Consider the following 23,874-nt stretch of genomic DNA (forward strand, 5'->3'; position numbering starts at 1 on the left):
ATTTGTTTCTTCTTTCACAAATATGACTAACATGGAAATGTGGTTTACATGATTGTACCTATATAACCTATAACAAATTGCTTACTGTCTTAGGAAGAATGGGAGAAAATTTTGTAATTCAAAGTTTTGTAAAAACGAATGCTAAAATTTGTCTTTTCACATAATTGGAAAAAAGATCAAATACTATTAAAAAATAACGGGCCACTTCCTTCTCCATGTCTCACTTTTCCTCATCTGTAAAACAGAGTTTGGACTAGTTTATATCTTAGACTTTTCATTAATGGATTCCTGAAGAAAGGTGAAGTTTATGACTAGAATGGGATTTTAACAAGATTTAAACACATAAGGTGCCATAAATAAGACAAATAAGGGCAAATTGAGAGCTGAGTACGAACCTTGAAGGGAAAAATCTTAACAGTAACATTGCTCTGCAGGGAATAACTAACTCAAAAAAAAAAAAAAGGCAGGATTTGGAACGCTGATGCAACCAAAGAGGAGAAAAATCAGTGACAGCAAAAAAAGAGAAGGAGGGCTGGAAGACAACTAACTACCTACCTCCCCGGGGCGGAGCCTTGCCCCAGGACACACCCCCCGAACTCAAACTGATGCCAGGTTCCGGCTTTGGCAGCCTGTACCAGAGACTGACCAGAGCCCTAGAAGGTAGAGACTGGAGGCTCTCCCGCACACACCTGCGCAGAGCTCAGCGCAGACTCCTGACTCCAGCCGCTCGGGACTTCTCTTGCCCTAAGGACATCCACCCCTCCGACCCAATCATGACTGACAAGTCTTTCTTCGACACCGATGTCAGCACCCTGACCCGGTTCGTCATGGAGGAGGGAAGGAAAGCCAAGGGCACCGGCGAGATGACCCAGTTGCTTAACAGCCTCTGCACTGCTGTCAAAGCCATCTCCTCTGCGGTGCGCAAAGCAGGCATTGCCCATCTGTGAGTGTTTGACCCCTGTCCTTTCTTCTCAACTTCCCCTCCCTCCTTCCCTTTCTGAGGCAGCCTCCAGCTAGCCCTAGTCACTCATTCAGTACCCCATTCGAACCCCGTGGCCCTAGATCCCCTTATCTCCTTTCTGTGACAGTACTTCCCTCCACCCACTTCTCTCAGGGTTCACCTTCAGGGCCAGCCCAGCTGTGCCAATTTGTGGCATTGTTTAAACTCTCACATCCTCTTGTGTAGTTAGAGCTTCCTTCAATTAGCAAAACAGTTCCTGGCTATATGGCTTAGGTGGTTGCTACTGCTTTTTAGCATTGCTCTCAAGTTCATAGCCTTAAAGGATCAGATATTTTTATCTAAAAGGAACTTTAAAGTTCATTATTTTACAGATGAGGAAACTGAGTCTAGAGAAGATAAGTGACTTGTGCGAGGCCACATAGGCAGTGACAGAACTAGGATTCCAACCAAGGTCTTCTGACTTCAAATCCCATGCTGTCCCATCAAAACACTGATTTGTCAGTGAGAGGAATGTAGATTAAAATACCATATTCTAGACTGAGTGAAAATCATAAGGGATGTGAAATGTGGCTCTTGGGTCACAATAGTGCCTTACCAGAGAGATGAGTGCTGAAAGGGACCCAAGGATCTTCTAATTCAACCCCCTCATTTTACAGACTGGTCATACTGAGGTCCAGAGAGGTTCACACAGGTAGTGAGTAGGTGGGATAGTTTCAAAGCTAGGTTCTCTGACTCTGTTCTGGTGTTGCATTGCAAGGCTTCTTCTGAAAAATGATTAGATGGATGCTTAAGGCAAAGGAAGAAGCTAACTCTGCTCAGTGCATTATATTACATGGATTGCTTTGGATATAAGGCTGTTTATCCATTAATAAACATTTATAAGCGCCTTCTATGTGCCTAGCAGTGTGCTAAGTGTTGTCTATATACATCAGATCTTTCCCTTGTCATTGATAGCATTACTAGAAGTAAACTTGTAGAGTCAAAAATCCAACTATAAGCAGGCAATAGCAATTGCTGTTACTACTTTAAGTAGTTGGTGCCTTGTTAAGCAATTGGTGTTTTTGAAAATAACATCATTTAAAATGAGCTAGGGAGGGAGCAGCTAGATGGCGCAGTGGATAAAGAACCTGGCCCTGGATTCAGGAGTACCTGAGTTCAAATCTGGCCTCAGACACTTGACACTCACTAGCTGTGTGACCCTGGGCAAGTCACTTAACCCCCATTGCCCCACAAAAAACAAAAACAAATAAAATGAGCTAGGGAAACTTGCAAACATCTCCTACTATAGTTCCTTTCAAATAATCATCCTCAAATTTATCTTATGTGTAAATGCAAATTTTTGTATACTGGCTTTTCTTAATGTGAGACATACCAATATATGTCATTAAATATATCAAATAGATTTCCCCAAACTTTGCATAAATATTTCTCCTAGTTTTTGGAGCTAAAGGGGACCTCAGAACTAGCTAGACCAGCCCTTTCATTTTACATTTGAGGAAACAGGACCAGAGAGGTTAAAAGATTTACTTAAAATCATGTAGTTTGTATCTAGGAGACCCAGAATTTGAACCTAGGCCTAAGACTCAAAAAGACCAAAGCTTTCCTCACCATGATAGGTTGTCTATCACACTATCTGGTAGGTGACAGCAGTGAGCAGAATTTATCTAAGGATAAATCTTGTATTTTCAAATGATTTTCAGTCATGCTTCTAGTCCTAAGGATTGTGAAGTAGCTATATAAACCTAAAAAGTATCCTGTTATCATGTTCTGAACTGTCTCTCATAAATGACAAGAAAAGATGGGCCTCCCAGCACTAAAGGGAGAGAGATCGGTCTCTCTCTTCTTTATTACCACTTAAACTTTGGCCTCAGCCGTCTTTAAAATCTATTCCTATTCATTCTTCACTTTAATTAAAATTTAGGGAAAGGGACTGGATCTGTGATTTCACGAAGATAGGGAACTTCTGGGTCCAACTTTTCCCACTGACATATTGACAGTGGGTCCCTGGGAAAGTCATTTTTAACTTCTCAGTGCTCTAGGAAAACTGTCTACCTAAAAGAAATATTATTCCTATGTCACTTATTGTTTGCAAACCACTTAACATACATACATTGTTTTATTTGATCTGAGGTAGACAGGGCTAGTATCATGCCCATTTTACAGATGAGGATATTGAGGTTCAGAGTTGCTCAAGGTCACAAAGTTATTATGAAGCAGAGCCTAGAGTCCAACCCAAATCTTCTGCCTATAGACAGAGGACCCAATAATTGTCTCACTGTAACACAGTAGCAGGTGGATTAAGAACTACATCTTAATAGCAGGGCACTTTGAAATTAAGGATTCTTTTCATTTGGAAAAAAAATAAATTAATTAACCCTTAAGTCTCGAAAGGGGCTGTCAACTTAGCCTCAGAAATGTAGCTATTTTACCTTTTAGACTTTGCCCCTCTAATTGCAGCTTTCTAGGCTTGTATCAATAGCTTAGAAAATAAATGTGTGTGTGTGTGTGTGTGTGTGTGTGTGTTTTAAAGGCAGTATTTTCCATTTGAATGACCTAGATCATTCAGATCTTTGTTTCACTTTGACAGTGAGCCAAGGTGTTCCAATTGGCAGTGGTCTGATTTTTGCTTGCAAAATCCACCTGGCAGATTTTTACACCAGATAGAATTATCTATTAACAATAATTTCATTGTGTAGTCATTTTTCAGTTATGTCCCACTCTTTGTTATCCCTTTTGGGGTTTTCTTGGCAAAGATACTGGATTGTTTTGCCATTTTCTTCTCCAGCTCATTTTATAGATGAGGAAACCGAGGCAAACCAGGTTGAGTGACTTGCTCAGGGTCACACAACTAATAAGTATTAATAATAATAGCTGGCATTTATATAATGTCTTAAGATTTTCAAAATGCTTGACATTTATTATATTGTTTTGTGCCTCACAATTACCATGTAAGGAGTACATGATGGGTATTAACTCCATTTTACAGATAAAGAAACTGAGGTTCTCAGGTGCTGTGTGACTTGCCCATGATTACATAGCTAGCAAGTGTCAGAAGAAGAATTAGAGGGGCAGCTAGGTGGCAGAGTGGATAAAGCACCGGCCCTGGATTCAAGAGGACCTGAGTTCAAATCCAGCCTCAGACCCTTGACAATTACTAGCTGTGTGACCCTGGGCAAGTCACCTAACCCCCACTGCCCAGCCAAAAACAAAAACAACCCAACCAAAAAACAAACCAAAAAAACAAAAGAAGAAGAAGGATTAGAACATTGATCTTCTTGGCGTGAAGTCCATTACATTACACACTGTATATACACTAGTCCAGTAAATAAAAATACACTAAAACATGGATGACATTACATTTTGAAACTAAATGAGCATTCTATAAGGGGATCCTTATGTATGTGCCCTTCCCAATTTTCTATTTGAGTTTGACACCACTGTGTTAGACCATCTTGCTGATGCTGATTAATTATTAATTGTTACTAACTAATGGTGACTAAGAATGATTCTTCCTTGTAACTAGAATTTGAGTTTTTAATTTTGAACCACAGGATTATGAGAAAAACGAGAACTTTGCTTTTCTCAATATTGGACTCAAATGCTAGGGTAAGATAAGGCCATAGAACCTGCCCCAGGATAAGAAGATAATTTTAAAAAAATGTTTTTTAAGTTCTTGGATGAAAAACAATTTAAATGGAAAAAGTTTACTACTGGTACAAAGTAATCACCCTATTGATTGTAACAATAATATTAGCTAACATTTATATGGGGCAGCTAGGTGGCACATTAGATAGAGTATAATGCCTGGGGTCAGAAAAACCTAAATTCAAATCCAGCCTCAGACACATACTAGCTGTATGACCTTGGGCAAGTCACTTAACCTTGTTTGCCTCAGTTTCCTTATCTGTAAAATAAGCAGGAGAAGGAAATGGCAAACCAATCCAGTATTTCTGCCAAGAAAACCCCAAATGGGATCGTGAATAATTAGAAAGGACTCAACAATAAGAAGAAAAGAAGAAGAAGAAGAAGAAGAAGAAGAAGAAGAACCACAACAACAACAACAACTACTACAAGCATGAATTTTGTAGTGGAGAAAGGCTTGAGGTTGGGAGGTTATTTATTAAGAGGCTATTGCGGGGCAGCTAGGTGGCACAGTGGATAAAGCACTGGCCTTGGATTCAGGAGGACTTGAGTTCAAATCCAGCCTCAGACACTTGACACTTACTAGCTGTGTGACCTTGGGCAAGTCACTTAACCCCCACTGCCCTGCAAAAAAAAAAAAAAAAGAGGCTATTGCAATAGTCTAGTCAGGAGATGATAGGGGCCTGAATGGGGGTCATGGCTGTGTGGATGGAGAGAAAGGAGGATATATAAGAGATTTTTGGAGATAGAAATGACGAAATTTAGTAGCTGATTAGATATGTGGGATAAATGAGGAGAGTGAGGAGTTGGAGATAAACCCACATTTGTGAACCTGGGGAGGATGGTGATTTCCTCTAGAGTCATAGGGAAGATTGGAAGAAGGTTTTTTGGTTTGTTTTTTGGGGGTGGGGGTGGTGGGGGAAGATAATGAACTCTTTTGGACCTGTTGAGTTTTATGTGATGTTGCAGTTTAAAATAGCTAAAAGACAGTTGGTTCTATAAGACCATTGATTTGGAAAGAGAAAAGAATTGGAATACACTCCTTATAGCATCTCTCTTTTTTTCATGATTCAGATCAAGCACCACTTTTTACATGAGATTTTTCCAAAGCTTCTGGTACCCTGTCCCTCCCTCAGTACCTTGCATTTAACTACCCTGTATTTATGCCACACATATTTATCTGTATACATCTTATCCCCCTGACAAATGTAAGCTTTTTTGAGAACAGAAATATTTCTTTTCTTTAATTTTATTTTTTTTTTGGCATTTGTGTCCCTAGTACCTAGTACAGTGCCTCTTATATTATAGTTACTTAATATATTGTTGATTCATATCTAGGTCTAGGAGTCATCTACATAGAGTTGATAATTGAACCTCTGGGAACTGATGCAGTCACACAGTGAAAATAGAAGAGGGATGAAGACAAGAGCCTAAGGGTATACCACGGTTAGTGAGTGTGACATAATGATGATCAAGCAAAGGAGACTGAAAAAGAAGTGATCAGACAGATAGAAGAAGAACCAAGTGACAATAGTATCATGAAAACCCAGAGAGGATATATTATCAATGAGGAAAGGGTGATTAATGGTATCAGATACTGAAGAAAGGTCAGTAAGGATGAGAACTGAGAAAAGGCCATTAGACTTGGCAATTAAGAGATCACTGATAATTTTGGAGAGCACAGTTGAACGCTGAGGTCAGAAGCTAGACTGCAGTGGGTTAAGCAGAGAGTAAGGGTTGAAATGGAGGCAATGAAGTAGACAGTAGAAAGTAGAAAGTAGACAAAGGAGTAGAAATAGAGGCAATGAGTGTCCATGGTTTTCTCAAAGAACTTGAATGACAAATGGAGGAGAGACAGGATAATATCTAACTGGAATGATAGTGAGAATTTTTTTTATTGTCAAGTGAGAGATTTGATGGTGTTCATAGGTAATGGGGAAGGAATCCTTAGATAGGGAAAAACTAAAGATTTAAAAGAAAGAGGAGATGATTGTGGGGGCAACCCACTAGGGAAGATGAGAGTAGATAGGACTGGAGTTGCATGCAGAGGGGTTGGCTTTGGTGAGATGAGCCACCTTTTCATCAAAGACTAGACTAAAGAAGGAAAAAAAATGGGGAATGAAGTCAAGGTCATGGGAAGTCAAGGGAATAAAGTAAAGGGAAGAAGAGGAAGCAGCTGGTGTATGATCAGGAGAAAGGGTAGGTAGAGTTGGAAATTACAAGTATAGTCTAAAAAAAGTGGAGCCAGTTTTAAATTCCTTCTCAGATTTTCATAGAGTTACACAGAATTTGGTGCTGGAAGGGATCTTTGATTTTATCTAGTCCAATGTTTTCATCATGCAGATGACAAAACTGAAGCCCAATGGTTAGTGTCAAAGACCAGAAACCAGAGTTCAGTTTTCCTGGTTGCTGGTCACAATATTGTACTATGTGATTTTGGGTAAGTTCACCTGAATTCTATGGACCTCAGTTTCCTCATCTTAAAATAGGGATAATACTTGTTTGACACAACTTACATGGTGTTGTTGTGAGGATCAGATGATCAGATGAAACCCCTTGGTGTTTGTGTTTTTTTAAAGAATGTCTGTGAGGGGGCAGCTAGGTAGCACAGTGGATAGAGCACCAGCCCTGGATTCAGGAGGACCTGAGCTCAAATCCGACCTCAGACACTTGACACTTAACTAGCTGTGTGACCCTGGGCAAGTCACTTAACCCTCATTGCCCCGCAAAAATAAAAAATAATTTCTGTGGTAACTCTCTCTCTCTTTCTCTCTCTCCCTCTCTCTCCCCCTTCTTTCTCTTTCTCTCCCTCCCCTTCTTTCCCCCCATTCTCCTTCTCTTTCTTTTCTCTCTCCCCACCTTCTCTCTCCCTTTTCCCTTTTCTCTGTTTCTCTCTGTTTCTTTCTCTCCCCTCTCTCCCCCTTCTCCCCTCACCATCCCCCCTCTAGTCAGCATCTTTAAATGACAGATATATCATGGCCTCTTTTTTTCTTTTCTTTTCTTTTTTTTCCAGGGAAATGAGGGTTAAGTGACTTGCCCAGGGTCACACAGCTAGTAAGTGTCAAGTGCCTGGGGTTGGATTTGAACTCAGGTCCTCCTGAATCCAGGGAGGGTGCTTTATCCACTGTGCCGCTCAGCTGCCCCCCCCATATTATGGCCTCTTACACAAAGCTTTCCCAGTTTGCTCCTGCTAGACCTCATACCCCACTGGCACAGCCTTCTAACACCCAGGGCAATCTCAGTTGAGTAGGACTTTGGGTGTGTTTTAAATAGCAATAAAACATTGTATAATGTCTGTTGTTGCCACACCACACTACTTTTCCTTCTTTCATTTCTTTTAAAATATTTCTTACTGTTTAATGTTTGGTTTTTAAAATTAAACTTAGTCATGAGTGATATGTAAAAAAAAAATAAAAAAAAATAATAATAACCCTGTAGTGAGACCCTAGGAGAATTTACCTTTTTACAAACATGTCTTTGAAATACTTTTCATTTTATTTCAGGATCCTTGCTGCTCTCAGAGTAGTTGAATAGATATAGGGAAAGGCACAAGAGACATGCTAATTCATTCATGCTGTATAACTTTAGAGACTACAATAAGTTCTTGCTGAGCTAATGATAATATACTAAATTCTATGCTTTTTCCTCACCTTTTCTTTTTTGTCTTCCTGTAGTATAGCATTTTGGGATCTTAAGATTTCAATAATTCACTTTTTATACAGTGTTTTAAGATTTTACAAGGTGTTTTCCTTACAACAGCCTTCTAAGGTAGGAAGTACAAATATTTCCTCCTACTTTATATATGAAGAAACTGAAGCTCAGAGAGCTAAAATTATTTGCTCGAGGTCACATGGCTAGTTAGTGTTTCCAGATCAGGGTGTCTTCTAACTCCAGAAACACCATGTTTTTGTTTTGTTTTGTTTTAAACTATACAACAAGGTTAGCTTATATTTTTATTTAAATGATACTGGTTTGGGGCAGCTGGGTGGTGCAGTGGATAAAGCACCTACCCTGGATTCAGGAGCACCTGAGTTCAAATTAGGCCTCAGACACCTGACACTTACTAGCTATGTGACTCTGGGCAAGGCACTTAACCCTCATTGCCCTGCAGGAAAAAAAAAAGATACTGGTTTGCCTTCACTTATATTCCCCCTCTTGGAGTGCTAGGTCAGTACTCTTACCTCTACATATTTGTAGCATAAAATACCTCTTGCTAGATCTTTACTTAGTGTTTAGTGACTATCTTCTAAGAATCACCAGTGAGGAATCCATTGGATACTTCCCCACCTATCCTGACCCCACCCCCTGAAAATGGGAAAAAGATAATAAATTACTCCAGTTTAAACTTTGGAACTACAGAATTAATGTTAAACTAACAAGTGGCAAATGCTCACTTTCAGATTTTTGGTGTTTATGTCATGAGGTTTTTTTTTAAAAGCATGATTTGGTTTCAGGAATTTTCACCTATCAAGGTTATATTTTTTTGAATTCCTCATTCCCATGTCTTTGAATTATGAATCTTAGTTTTCTTTAAAATAAGAAATCCTTCCACCCCTCACCAGAACCACATTTGTCTTGTGGAACACAAGGCTTACTTGTATTGGCACCAACTTTAGGGTTGAGAGAAAATATTTTTGGTTTTTTTCTTTCTCTCTAACTTACATAAGTTGTTGCCATCAAAGTCCTTAACTTGTTTCTGAGTTAGTTGATCCTTGAACTTGTGGGACTGGTTATTCCATCTGTGGTTAAAATATCCAGCAGTTGTGGTATGTCCATATGTTAATATACCTTTTGACTTTAGTCAGTCAGGTTAAATGATTATAATTCTTGCCATTTCCTCTTTTGTCCTGTTTTCATGCAAGTCGAGCATGATGAAAACAAGCTTTTGGACTTCGGAATGTTATCTGGAGTGCAGGCACTCTCGGAACTCGTTCTGAATTCAAGGTTTGTCATGATGGTGTTAGAAGAAAACGAGATCTTATCAAACATATTGCCTTTGATAGAGGCAAACAAGCTGTTTTCTTAAGTGCTGGTGATATTGGATAATAGTGTTTTATAAACATAATAGAAATGAATTTCCCTATTTATACAAATAATAAAGAGGTATTTTTGGGATTGTCTCCCATTGAAATGGATCTATTAGAGTTGGAATTACAGAGAAATTAGGAAAAAAATTCATGAACAATATAATCAAAGATTAAAACAAAAAGCCAACCCATAATTCAAATTATTTTCCTTTAAAAAAAAGAAATGATTTTACATGAGTCATCTAAATGCTTTTGTTTTTTAAAAAACACTGTAGATATATTTTAAAATTTCAACCCATATCACTGATAAGCTCTGGTCATAACCAGCTTCATAAACTTGAGTACCTGTTTCTGTGGGACCTCGGTTTCTTATTTATAAAATATGGCAGTTGTATTAGATTACCTTCTAAGGATCCTGCCAAACCTAAAGTTCTAAGTAAATGACAAATAATGTGTGAAATATGAAAGACTACCAGGAGTTTATATCCCAACAAGCTTATTTTCTTTAGATTTAAGGCTTAATTAAAGACATTAGTTATGAAGCCAACTTATTGGAGCAAAGTTTTTTTAATATTTTAATTTAATATTTTATTTGTCCTTAATTACTTGTAAAAACAATTTTTAACATTTTTTTTGGTGAGGCATTTGGGGTTAAGTGACTTGCCTAGGGTCACGCAGCTAGTAAGTGTTAAGTGTCTGAGGCCAAATTTAAACTCAGGTCCTCCTGAATCCAGGGCCAGCTCCATCCACTGTGACACCTAGCTGCCCCTACATTTCTTTTTTTTTAAAAGTTTTAAGTTTCAAATTCTCTCCTGCCTTCCCTCTTCTCTCCCCCTCATTGAGAAGCAAGCAATTTTATGTAGGTTATAGATGTACAATGTATTTCTACATTAATCATGTTGTAAAAGAAAAGAGGTTATAACAAACATGAAAAATAAAGAAAGTAAAGAAACTTTAATCTGCATTCAGATACCATCAGTTCCTTCTCTGGAGCTGGATAGCATTTTCCATCATGGGTCATTCAGAATTATCTTGAAACATTGTATTGCTGAGAATAGCTAAGTTATTTACAGTTGATCATCATATAATATCACTATTAGTGTATACAGTGTTCTGGTTTTGCTTATTTCACTTTGCATCATTTCATATGTCTTTACTGGCTTTTCTGAGGGCATCCTGCTTGTAATTTTTATAGCACAATAGTATTCCATTATAATCATAATCAACAATTTGTTCAGCTATTCCCTAATCGATGGACATCTCTGCAATTTCCAGTCCTTTGCTACCACATAAAGAGTTGCTACAGTTTTGTACATATAGGTCCTTTTTCTTTTTGTTTCTTTTATCTCTTTGGGATACAGACAGTAGTATTGCTTGGTCAAAGGGTAGGCATGATTTTATAGCCCTTTGGGCATACTTCCAAATTACTCTACCAAGTGGTTTAATCAGTATATAAATTCACCAACAGAAATGAAGAAGAGACTTTCCTTAAAAAATGGTTTTGCCTTTAGGATCAAATATAAATTCCTCCATTTGACTGTTAAAGCCCTTCACAACTAGACCTCAGCCTATTTTTCTGCTCTTGTTATACTTTACTCCTGAATAGGGACATAAAAGTTGAGCCAGGGGGCAGCTAGGTAGTGCAGTAGATAAAGCGTTGGCCCTGGATTCAGGAGGACCTGAGTTCAAATCTGGCCTTAGACACTTGACACTTACTAGCAGTGTGACCCTGGGCAAGTCACTTAACCCCAATTGCCTCCCCCCCCAAAATTTAAAAGTTGAGCCAGACTAACTTCTACTTGTTCATCATATTTAACTCCTCAGCTCCCATCTCTATGCCCTCTCCCCCATGCCAGGAACACACTCCCCGTTCACCTCCACTTCTTATAATCTACTTTTTCTTCAAAACTCAGCTCAAATGCCACCTTCTCTATGAAGCCTTCTTCATTCACCTTGCCAGTCACTAGTGCCCCCCAAATTACCTTGTATTTATTTTGTACATATTTTGAATAATTTACATATGTCTCCCTTCCTCTAGCATGTAGGCTCCTTGAAACTTTTGTCTATGTTGCAGATAACAGGCATTTAATACATATTTGCAGATTGATTTATACATGATGCTAATCTGATGTTCACCTAACTATTAACAGGAGACAGGAGCGATGAAAGACAATGAACAGATCCTCCTCTTTAGTCAGTTAGCAAGTATTAAAAGTGCCTGGTATCATGCTAGACACAAGACATATGAAGACAAAAACGAAAACAATTCCTGCTCTAAAGTTTACATTCTGTCCTTTCCTCTTTCTTCCATTGATTCAAGAGAAAAAAAAGCTGGCCCTGAGTGACAATTTTAAGTGCAAAGTACACAGAAACCATATAGCCACAACAGATGCCATTGAATTTTCCAATTGTTGTATAGTCTTCCTTATTAGACTGCATGTAATTGAGAATGGGGAAGGGCAGCTAGGTGGCACAGTGGATAAAGCACTGATCCTGGATTCAGGAGGACCTGAGTTCAAATCCAACCTCAGACACTTGACACTTACTAGCTCTGTAACCCTGGGCAAGTCACTTAACCCCCATTGCCCCACAAAAAAAAAAGAGAGTGGGGGAGCGGATAGACATTCAGCTGAGGCACAAGGATTCCCAAATGGGGCATGGTCCCCAAATGTCTCAATATGGAGAAGACTCCTTTTCTAATGTTCCTACCATTACTATCAATGCTCAAATCACAGGCTGGCCTATAGTTAGACTTTAGTTAAAAAACCAAACAAACTTGGATTTGGGCTTCAAACTTTAACTGGGAGAATTATTGGACGATTGTGCAGACATCAGAGATTTTATCCCCAAGGTAGAAGGTTGTGTGTAGGAGTTTCTTTAGATGGTTCCAGACTAACCCAGTGGGAAAACAACCAAATGCCCAGAGGATTGTAGATAAGATGGATCACCTACAAGATAGGATGGGAAAATTCCCATAATATCAGAATAATAGGCTGAGCTTCAATGGCCATCTACTCTTGCTCTTTCCCAGCCAGTTCTCCCTATAAAGCAGGAAAAAGTGGGGAATCCAAAGGTCACAAGGCAGTGGCCCTCTGAGGGAAGTCTGACTCTGCCTGATTTGTTTTTTCTGGGAGGACTTGGACAGGGGGGTGGAGGGGTAGGGGACATGGTGTCCCTACCTCCTTTCTTCATTGATATCTAATTATATTAGAATGACATTATGTAGGACTTTGACAGTCTCCAGATGTCCTTCTTGCAGAAATCTTGACAAGTGGCTAGATGTCATAGAATTTATCCTGGTCTTCTGGGTGAAGGTAGTGCATCATTATCAAGTTCTTGTCTCATAATATTCTGTCAATAAATAAATTGGATTTTCTAAACCAGACTGATCATTTGCTCCTAGGACTAAATATGAAATCCTCTGTTTGTTATATAAAGTTCTCCACATCCTGGTGCCTTGCTACCTTTCTTGTCTTCCCTCCATATACTCTTTTTTTTTTTTTTTTTGGCGAGGCAATTGGGGTTAAGTGACTTGCCCAGGGTCACACAGCAAGTGTTAAGTGTCTGAGGCCAAATTTGAACTCAGATCCTCCTGAATCCAGGGCCAGTGCTTTATCCACTGCGCCATCTAGCTGCCCCCCATATACTCTTATTATCCAGCCATTCTGGCTACCAGCTCTCCTTCCACATGACACTCCATTTCCTATCTATGCATCTTTGCATAGAGCCTTTCCCCTTGTCTGCAAATGCCCCCCTTCCTCACTTGTGCATTTTAGTCTCTCTGGCTTCCTTTGAGATTCAGATCAAATTCTACCTTTTGCAGAAGTCCTTTCCCTCTGCTAATACCTTTCCCTTTAAGATTATCTTTCATTCACTCTGTATATGTTTTGTGTGTTTGTACCTGGTTATTTTCATGCATGTCTCCCTCATTAGAACTTAAGGTCCTTGAGGGAATGGACTATTTTTTTCCTTTTTTTTTTTTTTTTGTATCCCCAGCACTTTGCATAGTTTCTGGCACATAGTAAATTGGTTGACCATTATGCTTGCAATTTTAGTAATTGCCATTAGGTAGTACCTTTTATCCATTACTGCTTAACTACTACTTCATCTCATTAAATAGAATTTCCATTGTCAGGAGTAACAGAGAGGCAGAAATAGCATACAGCCAATTTTGGGGTATGTGTGTGTGTGTATGAACTCTGTATTAGAATTCCAAAAAGTATTAACAATAACTACTTACAAATTAAAAGACACACATATATGTCTCAAAGTTTTGAAGAAATGCAAATGACTAGATACACATTAGATACTTTTTCTTAACAAGTACAACTATTATCAATAATGTTTAACTTTGACATTCATTTCCACTTGAGCAAAAGTGACCAGAACCCATGTTCTATCTAACTAGTTAATTTCAGGTAGAGTTTACACAGCCATTAAAATTTGTTTTTCCTCAATTACATGTAAAAACCATTTTAGCATTTTTTTTTCAAATTTTGAGTTGCAAATTCTCTCCCTCCTTTCCCTCCCCCCTCATTGAGAAGGCAAGTAATTTGACATGGGTTATACATGTGTATTAGCATTTTTGTCTGTGGGAGCCCACCTTTGAACCTTTTGAATTTGCTCTCCCCAAATCTAGGCATTTGGCTTTTCTGGCTGGGCCTTAGTTTCCTCACCTATAAAATGGGAACAATGGTACTTACAGAACCTACCTTACAGGGTTGCTGTGAAGGAAGTAATTTTGATACCTTAAGGTGTGATATAAAAGAATTATGATTATTGAACACTTCCTAATAAAAGCCATGTAGTAAAATGAGCACTGAATTTGGAGTCAATGGAACTAGGTTCAAATCCTGACACTGCTACTTTGTATCTGTGTGAATGTTAAGTAAGTCACTCCTTTTCCTTGGACCTCAGTTTCCTCTTCTCTAAAATGGGGGCATTGGAAATAAATGTCCTCTAGGGTCCCTAACAGCTCTATGATCCTCTGAGAATGTTACTAATTTTGCTGAGCTTGGTTCTTTTGGGGAACTTCATTTTGGAGTAGTGTAGATGGTTTACTCTTATTTACTGAATGAGATGCCACCTTGGCATTGAAGACTAATCAGGGAAGCAGATGATCTTCTGAAGATTTCAATCCTAGCTCTATTACTGATTCTTTTGAAACCATGGGGCAAATTTTATAAGTCTTCTCTCTAGTATAATTATTATTATTGAGAAGCACAAGAGTCTTATGAGGAATGAATAAACAGATAGAAAAAGTACTTTAGATTTTTTAAAGTATTGAGGTCCATGATAGCCAATAAAATAATTTAATCTTGCTGATTTCTCAGTTTTAAAAATAGTTATAATAAAAGCAACTGCGTAGTTCGGAGTTCTGAGAGTTAAACAAGATAATGTGTGTAAGCTGCTTTGTAAGCCTTAAAGCATGATATAAATATCAGTTATGATTCTTTTCAGTAATAATTTCAATAAAAGGAGAAAGAATATGTAACTGTTCCCTAGAAGTAGAGAGAAAGCCCTAGGGATCTTTCCTTTGGAATCTCATAAGCCAATCCATGTTAATGTTCTAACATCATTTTGGTAGAAAGAGAGAGTTTGTCACTTGGGTTGAGATACAAAATTGGTACAATTCAACAGTAGATGCCAAAATTTGGGTAGCTGGAGACAGCCTATGGTGTTGAACCATGGAAGACAGATGTGTAGCCATAGTGGAAGTTCTGAATAGATGAAGGAGGAGACCATTACTTTGAAAGTCAGTCTACTTCACAGAGCCCTATAATTAATGGCTGACAATTGCCTCTGTGTGATGAAAGAACTGCTAGACTTGGAGACAAAGTCTATCTCTAATGCATACTAGTGTTAGGAATGGTGGAAAAACCTCTAGATTAATCTGTGCCTACATTTTCCTCAACTGTAAAATGGGAATATTACCTTAGAGGGTTGTTGTGTAGGTCAAACAAAAAAATCTGTGCAAATTTCTTTATAGACCTTACATGGCTATATAAACACAATAAATTAAAACTGCTGATTATAAGCATTACATCTCACCAGCTGACTCTCCTTTGAAGGGCAGGCCATGCTGGAAAGACCAATGAGACTAAGAATCTAGGGACTAAATGATCTCTAAGGGTTTTCCCAGTGTTAACATTCTGTGATTGTAAGACTTCAGTACTCTCATTGTTAGCTACCCTCTCACTTGTATGTTGCACTTTAGCCTAAGAAATCTTTCCATTTCCATCAAATGCTTCATCTCTCTCCACCAAATTATCCCTTCCTTTAGAACTTTATTAGACTTCTTTTGGGGAAAGTCCATCCATGCATTCATAACTCTGCTATATCTTGACTCTCGTCCTTGTTTTCAGTGTTGGTGGTTTTTGTTTTCTTCTAGCTACGGAATTGCTGGATCTACCAATGTCACTGGGGACCAAGTCAAGAAGCTAGATGTTCTCTCCAATGACCTGGTTATTAACATGCTAAAGTCATCCTTTGCTACATGTGTTCTTGTATCAGAAGAAGATGCAAATGCCATAATAGTAGAACCAGAAAAAAGGGTGAGTGTTTACTTCTACCATGAACTTGGTTTTATATTAGATTTTCTTCCACGTTTGAAAAAAACCCATGATTCCACTGGTTTGGCTTCTCTTGGTTCTCTTCTTACCTTGCTGGCTATTCCTTTTTCATAGGGAAACCCTCCTTTGCGGGGTCATCTTTCATAGCCTGTTCTCTTAGGCTTTCACCCTAAACCACCTGTAGCAATTTCACAGATGAGAATGTGAGTATGTGAGGCAAAGTAATACTGAAGTGTTCTTGAGAAAAAAACACACCAAACTTCCATCTTTCAACCTGCTGTTTAGCTTTTAATTATCATTAATTATAATAGGCTCAAAAGCAATTAAGGGGTATACTCTGATATTACCTTATAAATAATTACTACAAATACAGACACTATCTCATTAATTAGCTCTGAGGCCCCAACCTAATTTTATACACACACACACACACACACACACACACACACACACACATTTATAGAATTAACTATTACTATAACTACTAAGTTCTCCTGAATTCTAAAAACAGAGTCCCAGCATTAAGTTCTCTCTGGATACCAATTAAAGTCTCTTTTCAAGAATTCTCTGTGTGTTTCCTTGCAAGATAAAGGTTAAACTCAATTCCTTCAAGAAAGGAATTCTCTCAGAATTTATTCTTGTCTTCTTTTCAGTCATTACAATTGTGATTCAGTTTTAGTTAATATCTCAGCTTCCTCCCTGATTCCTCATAGAATGACCTAAATTGTCACTCCAAAATTCCACTATACCTTAAAGACACAGTAACAGTATCCATAATTTCTCTGAGAGACCTGTGGAAGCTGGTATCACACAAGTTCTTTCTGGTAAAGTCTCTCAGGAATTCTCCTCAAAATGTCACTTGGAAATAATGGCTTCTCGGCAGAATTAGCATTAAAGTCAGTTCCCTCATGATGTTTCTCCAAACTCTTAAAGATAACAGTTAATTCCTATAGTCTCTTTTTCTCCATCTCTCTCCTCACCCCTTATTTCCCTTTCCCTTTCCCTCTCCCTCCACACCTCCTTCCCTTCACTCCTCTGTCTCTCCTCTCCCTCTCTTCATGGCAGTCAGTTCTCTATATCTCCTCAGGAAACATCTTTTAGCACTCTCAATGCCTTACACTCACACTCACATTAACTTTCTTTTTTTTTTCTTTTTCTTTTTTTTTCGATGAGGCAATTAGGGTTAAGTGACTTGCCCAGGGTCACACAGCTAGTAAGTGTCAATCATCTGAGGCCGGATTTGAACTCAGGTACTCTTGACTCCAGGGCTGGTGCTCTATCCACTGCGCCACCTAGCTGCCCCTCACATTAACTTTCAAAGAAGACATTTCATATTAGTTTTTCATAGATCCTTTCTCTGTGGTACTTAACTATCCAAGACTCCTCTGGATAGAAGTTCTCTTCATCCACTTAGTGTCCCACACAGCCTCCCTTTAGTGGTGTTTGTTAACTCTCCCAAGATGGCAGTTAAATGCCACTATCCAAGATTTAAGAGTTCAGTAATAATATCAAATGTCAATATAAAAAGGCTTTTTAAGTTGGAGGTACATTCACAAAACAAATGCAAGGATTTTTATTTGGGGGGGTGGGGAATGAGGCACAAGCAATTTCAAAGATCAGGCCCAGCTTCATGTAGAAGAAGGAGGCCCTTGAGCTGACCTTAGAAGAAAACAAGGTAAAGGTGAGAGGGAGTGCATTCCAGGCACATGGATAGTCAGTGGAAAGACACAGATAGAAGATAAATGTGTGTGAAGAATGACTTGAAGGCTGGTTCAGTCACAGCCATCACCCTGGTTCTGCACCTCATTACATCTCACCTAAGATGATTGCACACACCCTCCTACAAAACATTCATAGACTGTATTAATATTTAATAGGCTCTTCATAAATTGCTGTGGTTTAAAAAGTGTGCCACCTTGTGCTGTTGATATGCTCTGGTCCTTATATATCAGGCAAACAATCCATCCAACTGACTCCATACCTAAAGCCTTTCTAGATTCCTAGGGTCTGCTAAGAGTTTACATTCTATCTGTATAGCTTCCTAGAGCCTAGAGTTACTGCCATACCACTATGAGGTGACCAAGTGGGACTTAAGTGGGATATTCCTCACCTCTTTGCACAAAAGGTTAAGAACTTTCAAGCCTTTGCTATCTTTCTGTATTTAGTCTAAGGGATGGTATTGACAGGAAATCAAGAGTTAGAGTTTAAAGAGAAAATGCACCTTTGAGTTCCTAGCAGACAGGAATCCTGCTTGCTTGACCTGGTTTGTATAATACATAGCACTACTCCCTATGCAGCTAAATTTCACCATGAAGTTTTCCCTGAAATTGACTGCTTGATGGAGGGTATATTGAACAGAAATGCATTTTAAAATGACATCTGTTAAAATCTAATTATCTTCAGTGGTGATGAAATGCTTACCTAAATAATCAAGTGCCAGCTCATCAAAAAAGAATCTCCTCTGTGAGTTGAGAAAGTCAGAAGAGTTATAGTCCCAATTTTTTCCCTCAGCTGTTGGACTTGAGGTGAATTGTGATGAACTAACTGTGACACAACCTCTCTGGCCCCTGTTTCTTCATCATACTATGTGATTGCTAATGTCCTGTTAGTAGCAAGTAGGTGGTCCAGTGGATAGAGTCAAAAAGACCTGGGTTCAAATCCAGCCTCAGACACTAGCTGTGTAACCCTGGGCAAGCCACTTAATCCTGCTTGCGTCAGTTTCCTCATCTGTAAAATGAGTTGGAGAAGGAAATGGCAGACCACTCCAGTATCTTTGCCAAGAAAACCCTAAATGGGATTATGAAGAGTCAGACTGGACTGAAACAACTAAACAACAATGTTCCATTAAGGTCTAAAAATCAATGATTCTTGTAATTGTAAATTCTGTGAGAACATGGGCAAGTCTAATAAGATGTTCCTGTTCCCTATGGTACAAATAAACATTTGTTAAATTGAATTTATAAAAAGACAAATTCCACAATTTACACATCAGTAGGAGGGCTAGACATTATGATTCCTTAATCCATTAAGCAGTCTTTATATACCATATTGCTTCTACTTTTTGTCCTTATTGTCTTTTGATTTTGAACTGTGTTTAGCTAACAGCCTGATGAAGAAGCCTTTCGGCTCTTCCTTCCTGGTTTTACTCCTTACCTAACCTTAGGCAGTTATGTGACAGCATGAAATCTTGGCCAATACAGAGTTTCGTGACATGACCACACAACCAAGTACTGTTTCCAGTACTTAATCATTAGATTAAATGGGTTTTCATCACATTAGTTCATCTATGATAATATTTTATAGTGGACGTTGGAACCATGAGACAATTTCCCCTAGGCTGAAGATATATACTTGTTGAGACGTTCCTATGAAGTCATCCAGCCATTTGAGGCTGGCCCTCCTGGGATAGCTGTACCTAGAACATAGGAACATTGAGTTAGGGATGAAAGACACAGTAGAGGCCACGGAATCCAATTCCCTTTTTTTCCAGAAGAGGAAACAGAGAGGTTAAGTGATTTACCTAGGGACGTATAACCAGTTCTTCCTGACTCTGCACTCAGTACCCTATCCATTATACCATGTTACCTCTCAAAGTGCTCTTATGGAAGGTGACAGTCAAAGGTCTGGTCCTCAACTTTACAGGTTCAAAAAACTAAAATGTTTGCTTTACCCAGGAATCATCTAGCCATAGAAACTTGGTTCACAGAAATCAAACTCATAGAGACTGATTCATAAACTAGAATGAATGCCAACTTAATAATTCTTCATAGTGAACTAATTAATGCCTGGGCCATGAACTAGACCCATATTCATAAACCCATGAACATGGGTTACTTTTATAGGGTATTTTCCTCCTGGTGAATAAGCCTGACCAGGAGAAGAAATTAGAAATTAGGTTACTAAATAAGCCTAGCTGTATGACCCTGGGTAAGTCATAACCACCTGCATATCAGTTTCCCCATTTGTAAATTGAGGGGGTTAGATACAGGGCTTCCTATTTTTGTGGGGTAATAAGGATTAAGTGACTTTCCCAGGGTCACACAGCCGGTAAGTGTTAAGTGTCTGAGGCCGGATTTGAACTCAGGTACTCCTGACTCCAGGGCCGGTGCTCTATCCACTGCGCCACCTAGCTGCCCCCCTGGGTATACAGTTTTAAGCTTAGATAGGACAGAACAAACATGGCTAATAAGTAACTAATACCCAAGATAAGAAAGGAGGAATAGTAAAACATTTAGTTCTTCTGCATGAGTTTGTCCTGAACCAGATGTACTACACCCAGGCAAGTGAAAGAACTGGCAGCTATTATTGCTAAGCAGTACTGTTTGAAGGATCGTGGTGAATGGGGAAAATCCAAGATTGACTTGGATTTTGTTTTTCAGTAATGTCCTGTTCTTCGTGACCCTGTTTGGGGTTTTCTTGGCAGAGATTCTGGAGTAGTTTGCCATTTCCTTCTCCAGCTCATTTTACAGATGAGGAAACTGAGGCAAACATGGTTAAGAGACTTGCCCAGGATCACACATCTAGTAAATGTCTGAGGCTGGATTTGAATTCAGGTATTCTTGACTCCATGTCCAGTGCTTATTCACTGTGCCATCTAGTTTCTCCAAGGACAAACATTGTCTTTAGTTTTTAAAAGGGGGTAATGAATGCACTCTGCAAACTATAAGCCAGTGCGCTGAACTTTAAAATTGGGAAAAATTTTAGAATAAAATTCTAGAAGGGATGATTTATAACATCTAAAAAAGGAAACCATGATGATCACCTAGTATGGTTTTATCAATAACAAGTCAGGCCAGGTTAACCTCATTTCCATTCATTACTGATAGCTCAAAGGAAAGCTGTAAGCGTTATATAGATAGTAGCAGAGCATTGAACAAAGCCTTCCATCCTTTTCTTGTGGACACAAGAAGTCAGGGTTAGATGATAAGACAAGTTAGGTGGATTCAGAAATGGTAGAGTGGCTAGACTGAGATTGTTCTGAATAGTTTTATATGAAATTGGAAGGAGAATCCCATTGGAGTGTCCCAGAGAGCTAGTTATACTTGGCTTTATGCTGATTAACATTTTTTTTCTTAGTGACAGATAAAGGCACAGATGAAAGGATTATCAAGTAGATGGCACATATTTCTAGAAGGCATAAAGCTGAGAGGGATAGTTATTATACTGGATGGTAGGGGCATGATCCAAAATATCTCATGAGGTAAGAATATTTGGCAAATTTAATAAAATGACATTTAATAAGAATAAAATATAAAGTCTTACAACTGGATTAAAAAAATTGACTTTGTAAGTAGAAGATGGGTAGACCGGTCTAGATAGTAGTTCATCTGAAAAGGATCATTGGAGTAAAAAAATAACTGGAAAAGAAAAAGAATGTGATCTTTGACTGCACTAAGAGAGACATAGTGTACAGGACCAGGGAAATGATAGTTCTGCTGCCATATTCTGCGCTGATCAGACCACATCTAGACTATTGTGTTCATTTCTGGGACCCACATTTTGATGAGAACATTGGTAAGCAAACAGAACAAGCAATGCCTTAAGATTATGACATATGAAAACTTGGGGGTGAGGTGGGTATGGGATGACAGCAGTCTTTAAGTAGTTGGAGAACTGTGTCAGGGAATTTCTACTAAATTTGTTCTGCTAAGTCCCTGAGGACAGAGCTGGGAGCAATGGGAAGAAGCTGCAAAATGGCAAATTAAGGCTTGCAAAGAAAAACTTGTGAATAAGAGTGAAGCAAAAAATGGAATGGACTTCCTTGGGAGTTTGTGAGGGTTCCTTTTCCTGAACTCTTCCTGAGTTCAAATCCGGTCTCAGATATTTACTAGCTATGTGGCTCTGAGCAAGTCACTTAACCATGTTTAGCTCAGTTTCCCCATCTGCAAAATGAACTGGAAGAAGGAAATGGCAAACCGCTCCAGTATCTCTGCCAAGAAAATCCCAAATGGGGTCACAAAGAGTCGGACAGGACTGCAATGACTCAACAAAAACAACAATAATTTCCCTTACTAGAGGCCTTCAAACAAAGACTAAACGGCCACTTATTGGACATGTAGTAGAAGCAGGGCTCTTTTTCAGGTGTGGGCTGAACCAGAGATAGCTTCCATGTTCTCTCTGAATTCTGAAATTTATGTGTCTATGACTGGGAAGCTGCAGTAGCCTGAGAGATTGTTTTCCTTCATTCTGGTATTTCCTCTAAATGGCTAGGATTACAAAACAATGCCAAGGAACTAATGAGGAAGCTTACTATGCACCCCTATAGAAAGAACTGATAAAAAGAACACTTGTGGATTGTACATATATAACCTGATTGCGATCTTGTGGAGGGGAGAGGAAAGGGAGGGAGGAAGGGAGAAAAAATTGGAACTCTAAATCTTATGGAAATGAATGTTGAAGACTACCCTTACATGTAACTGGAAAATAAAATAAATAAAAAATGGCTAGGATTAGTTGTCTGAAGTTACAGCTGCTTCTCCCCTTGTAAATACTAGGGACACACTCAAACATTTTTTTTGGTGAGGCAATTGGGGTTAAGTGACTTGCCCAGAGTCACACAGCTAGTAAGTGTCAAGTGTCTAAGAGTGGATTTGAACTCAGGTCCTCCTGACTCCAGGGCCAGAGCTTTATTTACTGCACCACCTAGCTGTCCCTATACTCAAACATTTTTATGACCTTTTACTCCTTTTAAAATATTTCTCATCAGTAGCTGTTATAGATTTCCAGATGACAGACTGTCTTACTTTATGTTTTCAGAGGCACCTTAAGCTCAGGGGCAAAAAAATTATAAATATTATGTTTCTGAGAAGATTTTTAAAAAATTCTTTTTATTGTGAATTCAACTATCATCAACAATTAAATAAAATGTCTTAAGACATAAAGCAGGCCATATAGAGAACTGTGAATGTCTACCATCTGAAGTGCTATTGTATTTTAAAAAAGCATATGTGTGAATGCTGTCCCAAAAGTCAGTGCAGTTTTAAGACTTTGGGGACACTCACTCTACATACATACACACACATACATGCATACATGCATATACATGTATACATGCATATATAATATACATACATAATGTGATGAAGAAAAGATGTATACATAAATAACCATACATACACAGATGCAGACTTCAGACTAAATAATTATGTATAAATACATATTTAACCAGGTAGCAGCAAACTGCTCTATCTTTTACTCCTTCTAAACCTTTCCTCCCTTCCTTATGTTAAACTTTTTGTTTTTGCAGGGCAATGAGGGTTAAGTGACTTGCCCAGGGTCACACAGCTAGTAAGTGTCAAGTGTCTGAGGCTGGATTTGAACTCAGGTCCTCCTGAATTTCAGGCCGGTGCTTTATCCACTGCAGCACCTAGCTGCCCCCAATGTTAAACTTTTAAAATATGGATTGAAGCTTTAAAAAAAATGTATCTTTCCCTGACACCAGCACTACCCTCTACCCCATAACAAATATGAAAAATCAAATATGTAAAATCAAGCAAAATCAAGCCCTATCTGAGAATAGGCCTGGTTCTGTATCTTTTTACCAAGAGGTGAGAAGATGTGCTTCTCTTTCAGTCTCCTGTAGTCATTATTGTTCTTTGGCAAGTTCCTGACTATTTTCATGGTTATTTCTCATCAAATCATCGTAGTCACTTCTGTGAAGAGTTCTGTAATA

The 23,874-nt window shown here is 38.7% G+C and overlaps 1 protein-coding gene across 1 annotated transcript in view; it reads left to right on the forward strand.

The window, feature by feature from the left end:
• The first annotated feature begins 616 nt into the window (after positions 1 to 616).
• Positions 617 to 23,874, forward strand: part of FBP1 (fructose-bisphosphatase 1) — a 33,761-nt gene continuing 10,503 nt past the window's right edge. The window contains exons 1-2 of the mRNA XM_043976175.1: positions 617 to 943; positions 16,022 to 16,184. Of these exons, the coding sequence (XP_043832110.1) occupies positions 774 to 943; positions 16,022 to 16,184 (333 nt within the window). The 5' untranslated portion in view covers positions 617 to 773. The remainder of the gene's footprint in view (positions 944 to 16,021; positions 16,185 to 23,874) is intronic.

This window comes from Dromiciops gliroides, chromosome 1, assembly GCF_019393635.1.
Source record: "Dromiciops gliroides isolate mDroGli1 chromosome 1, mDroGli1.pri, whole genome shotgun sequence".
NCBI classification, from domain to species: Eukaryota; Metazoa; Chordata; class Mammalia; order Microbiotheria; family Microbiotheriidae; genus Dromiciops; species Dromiciops gliroides.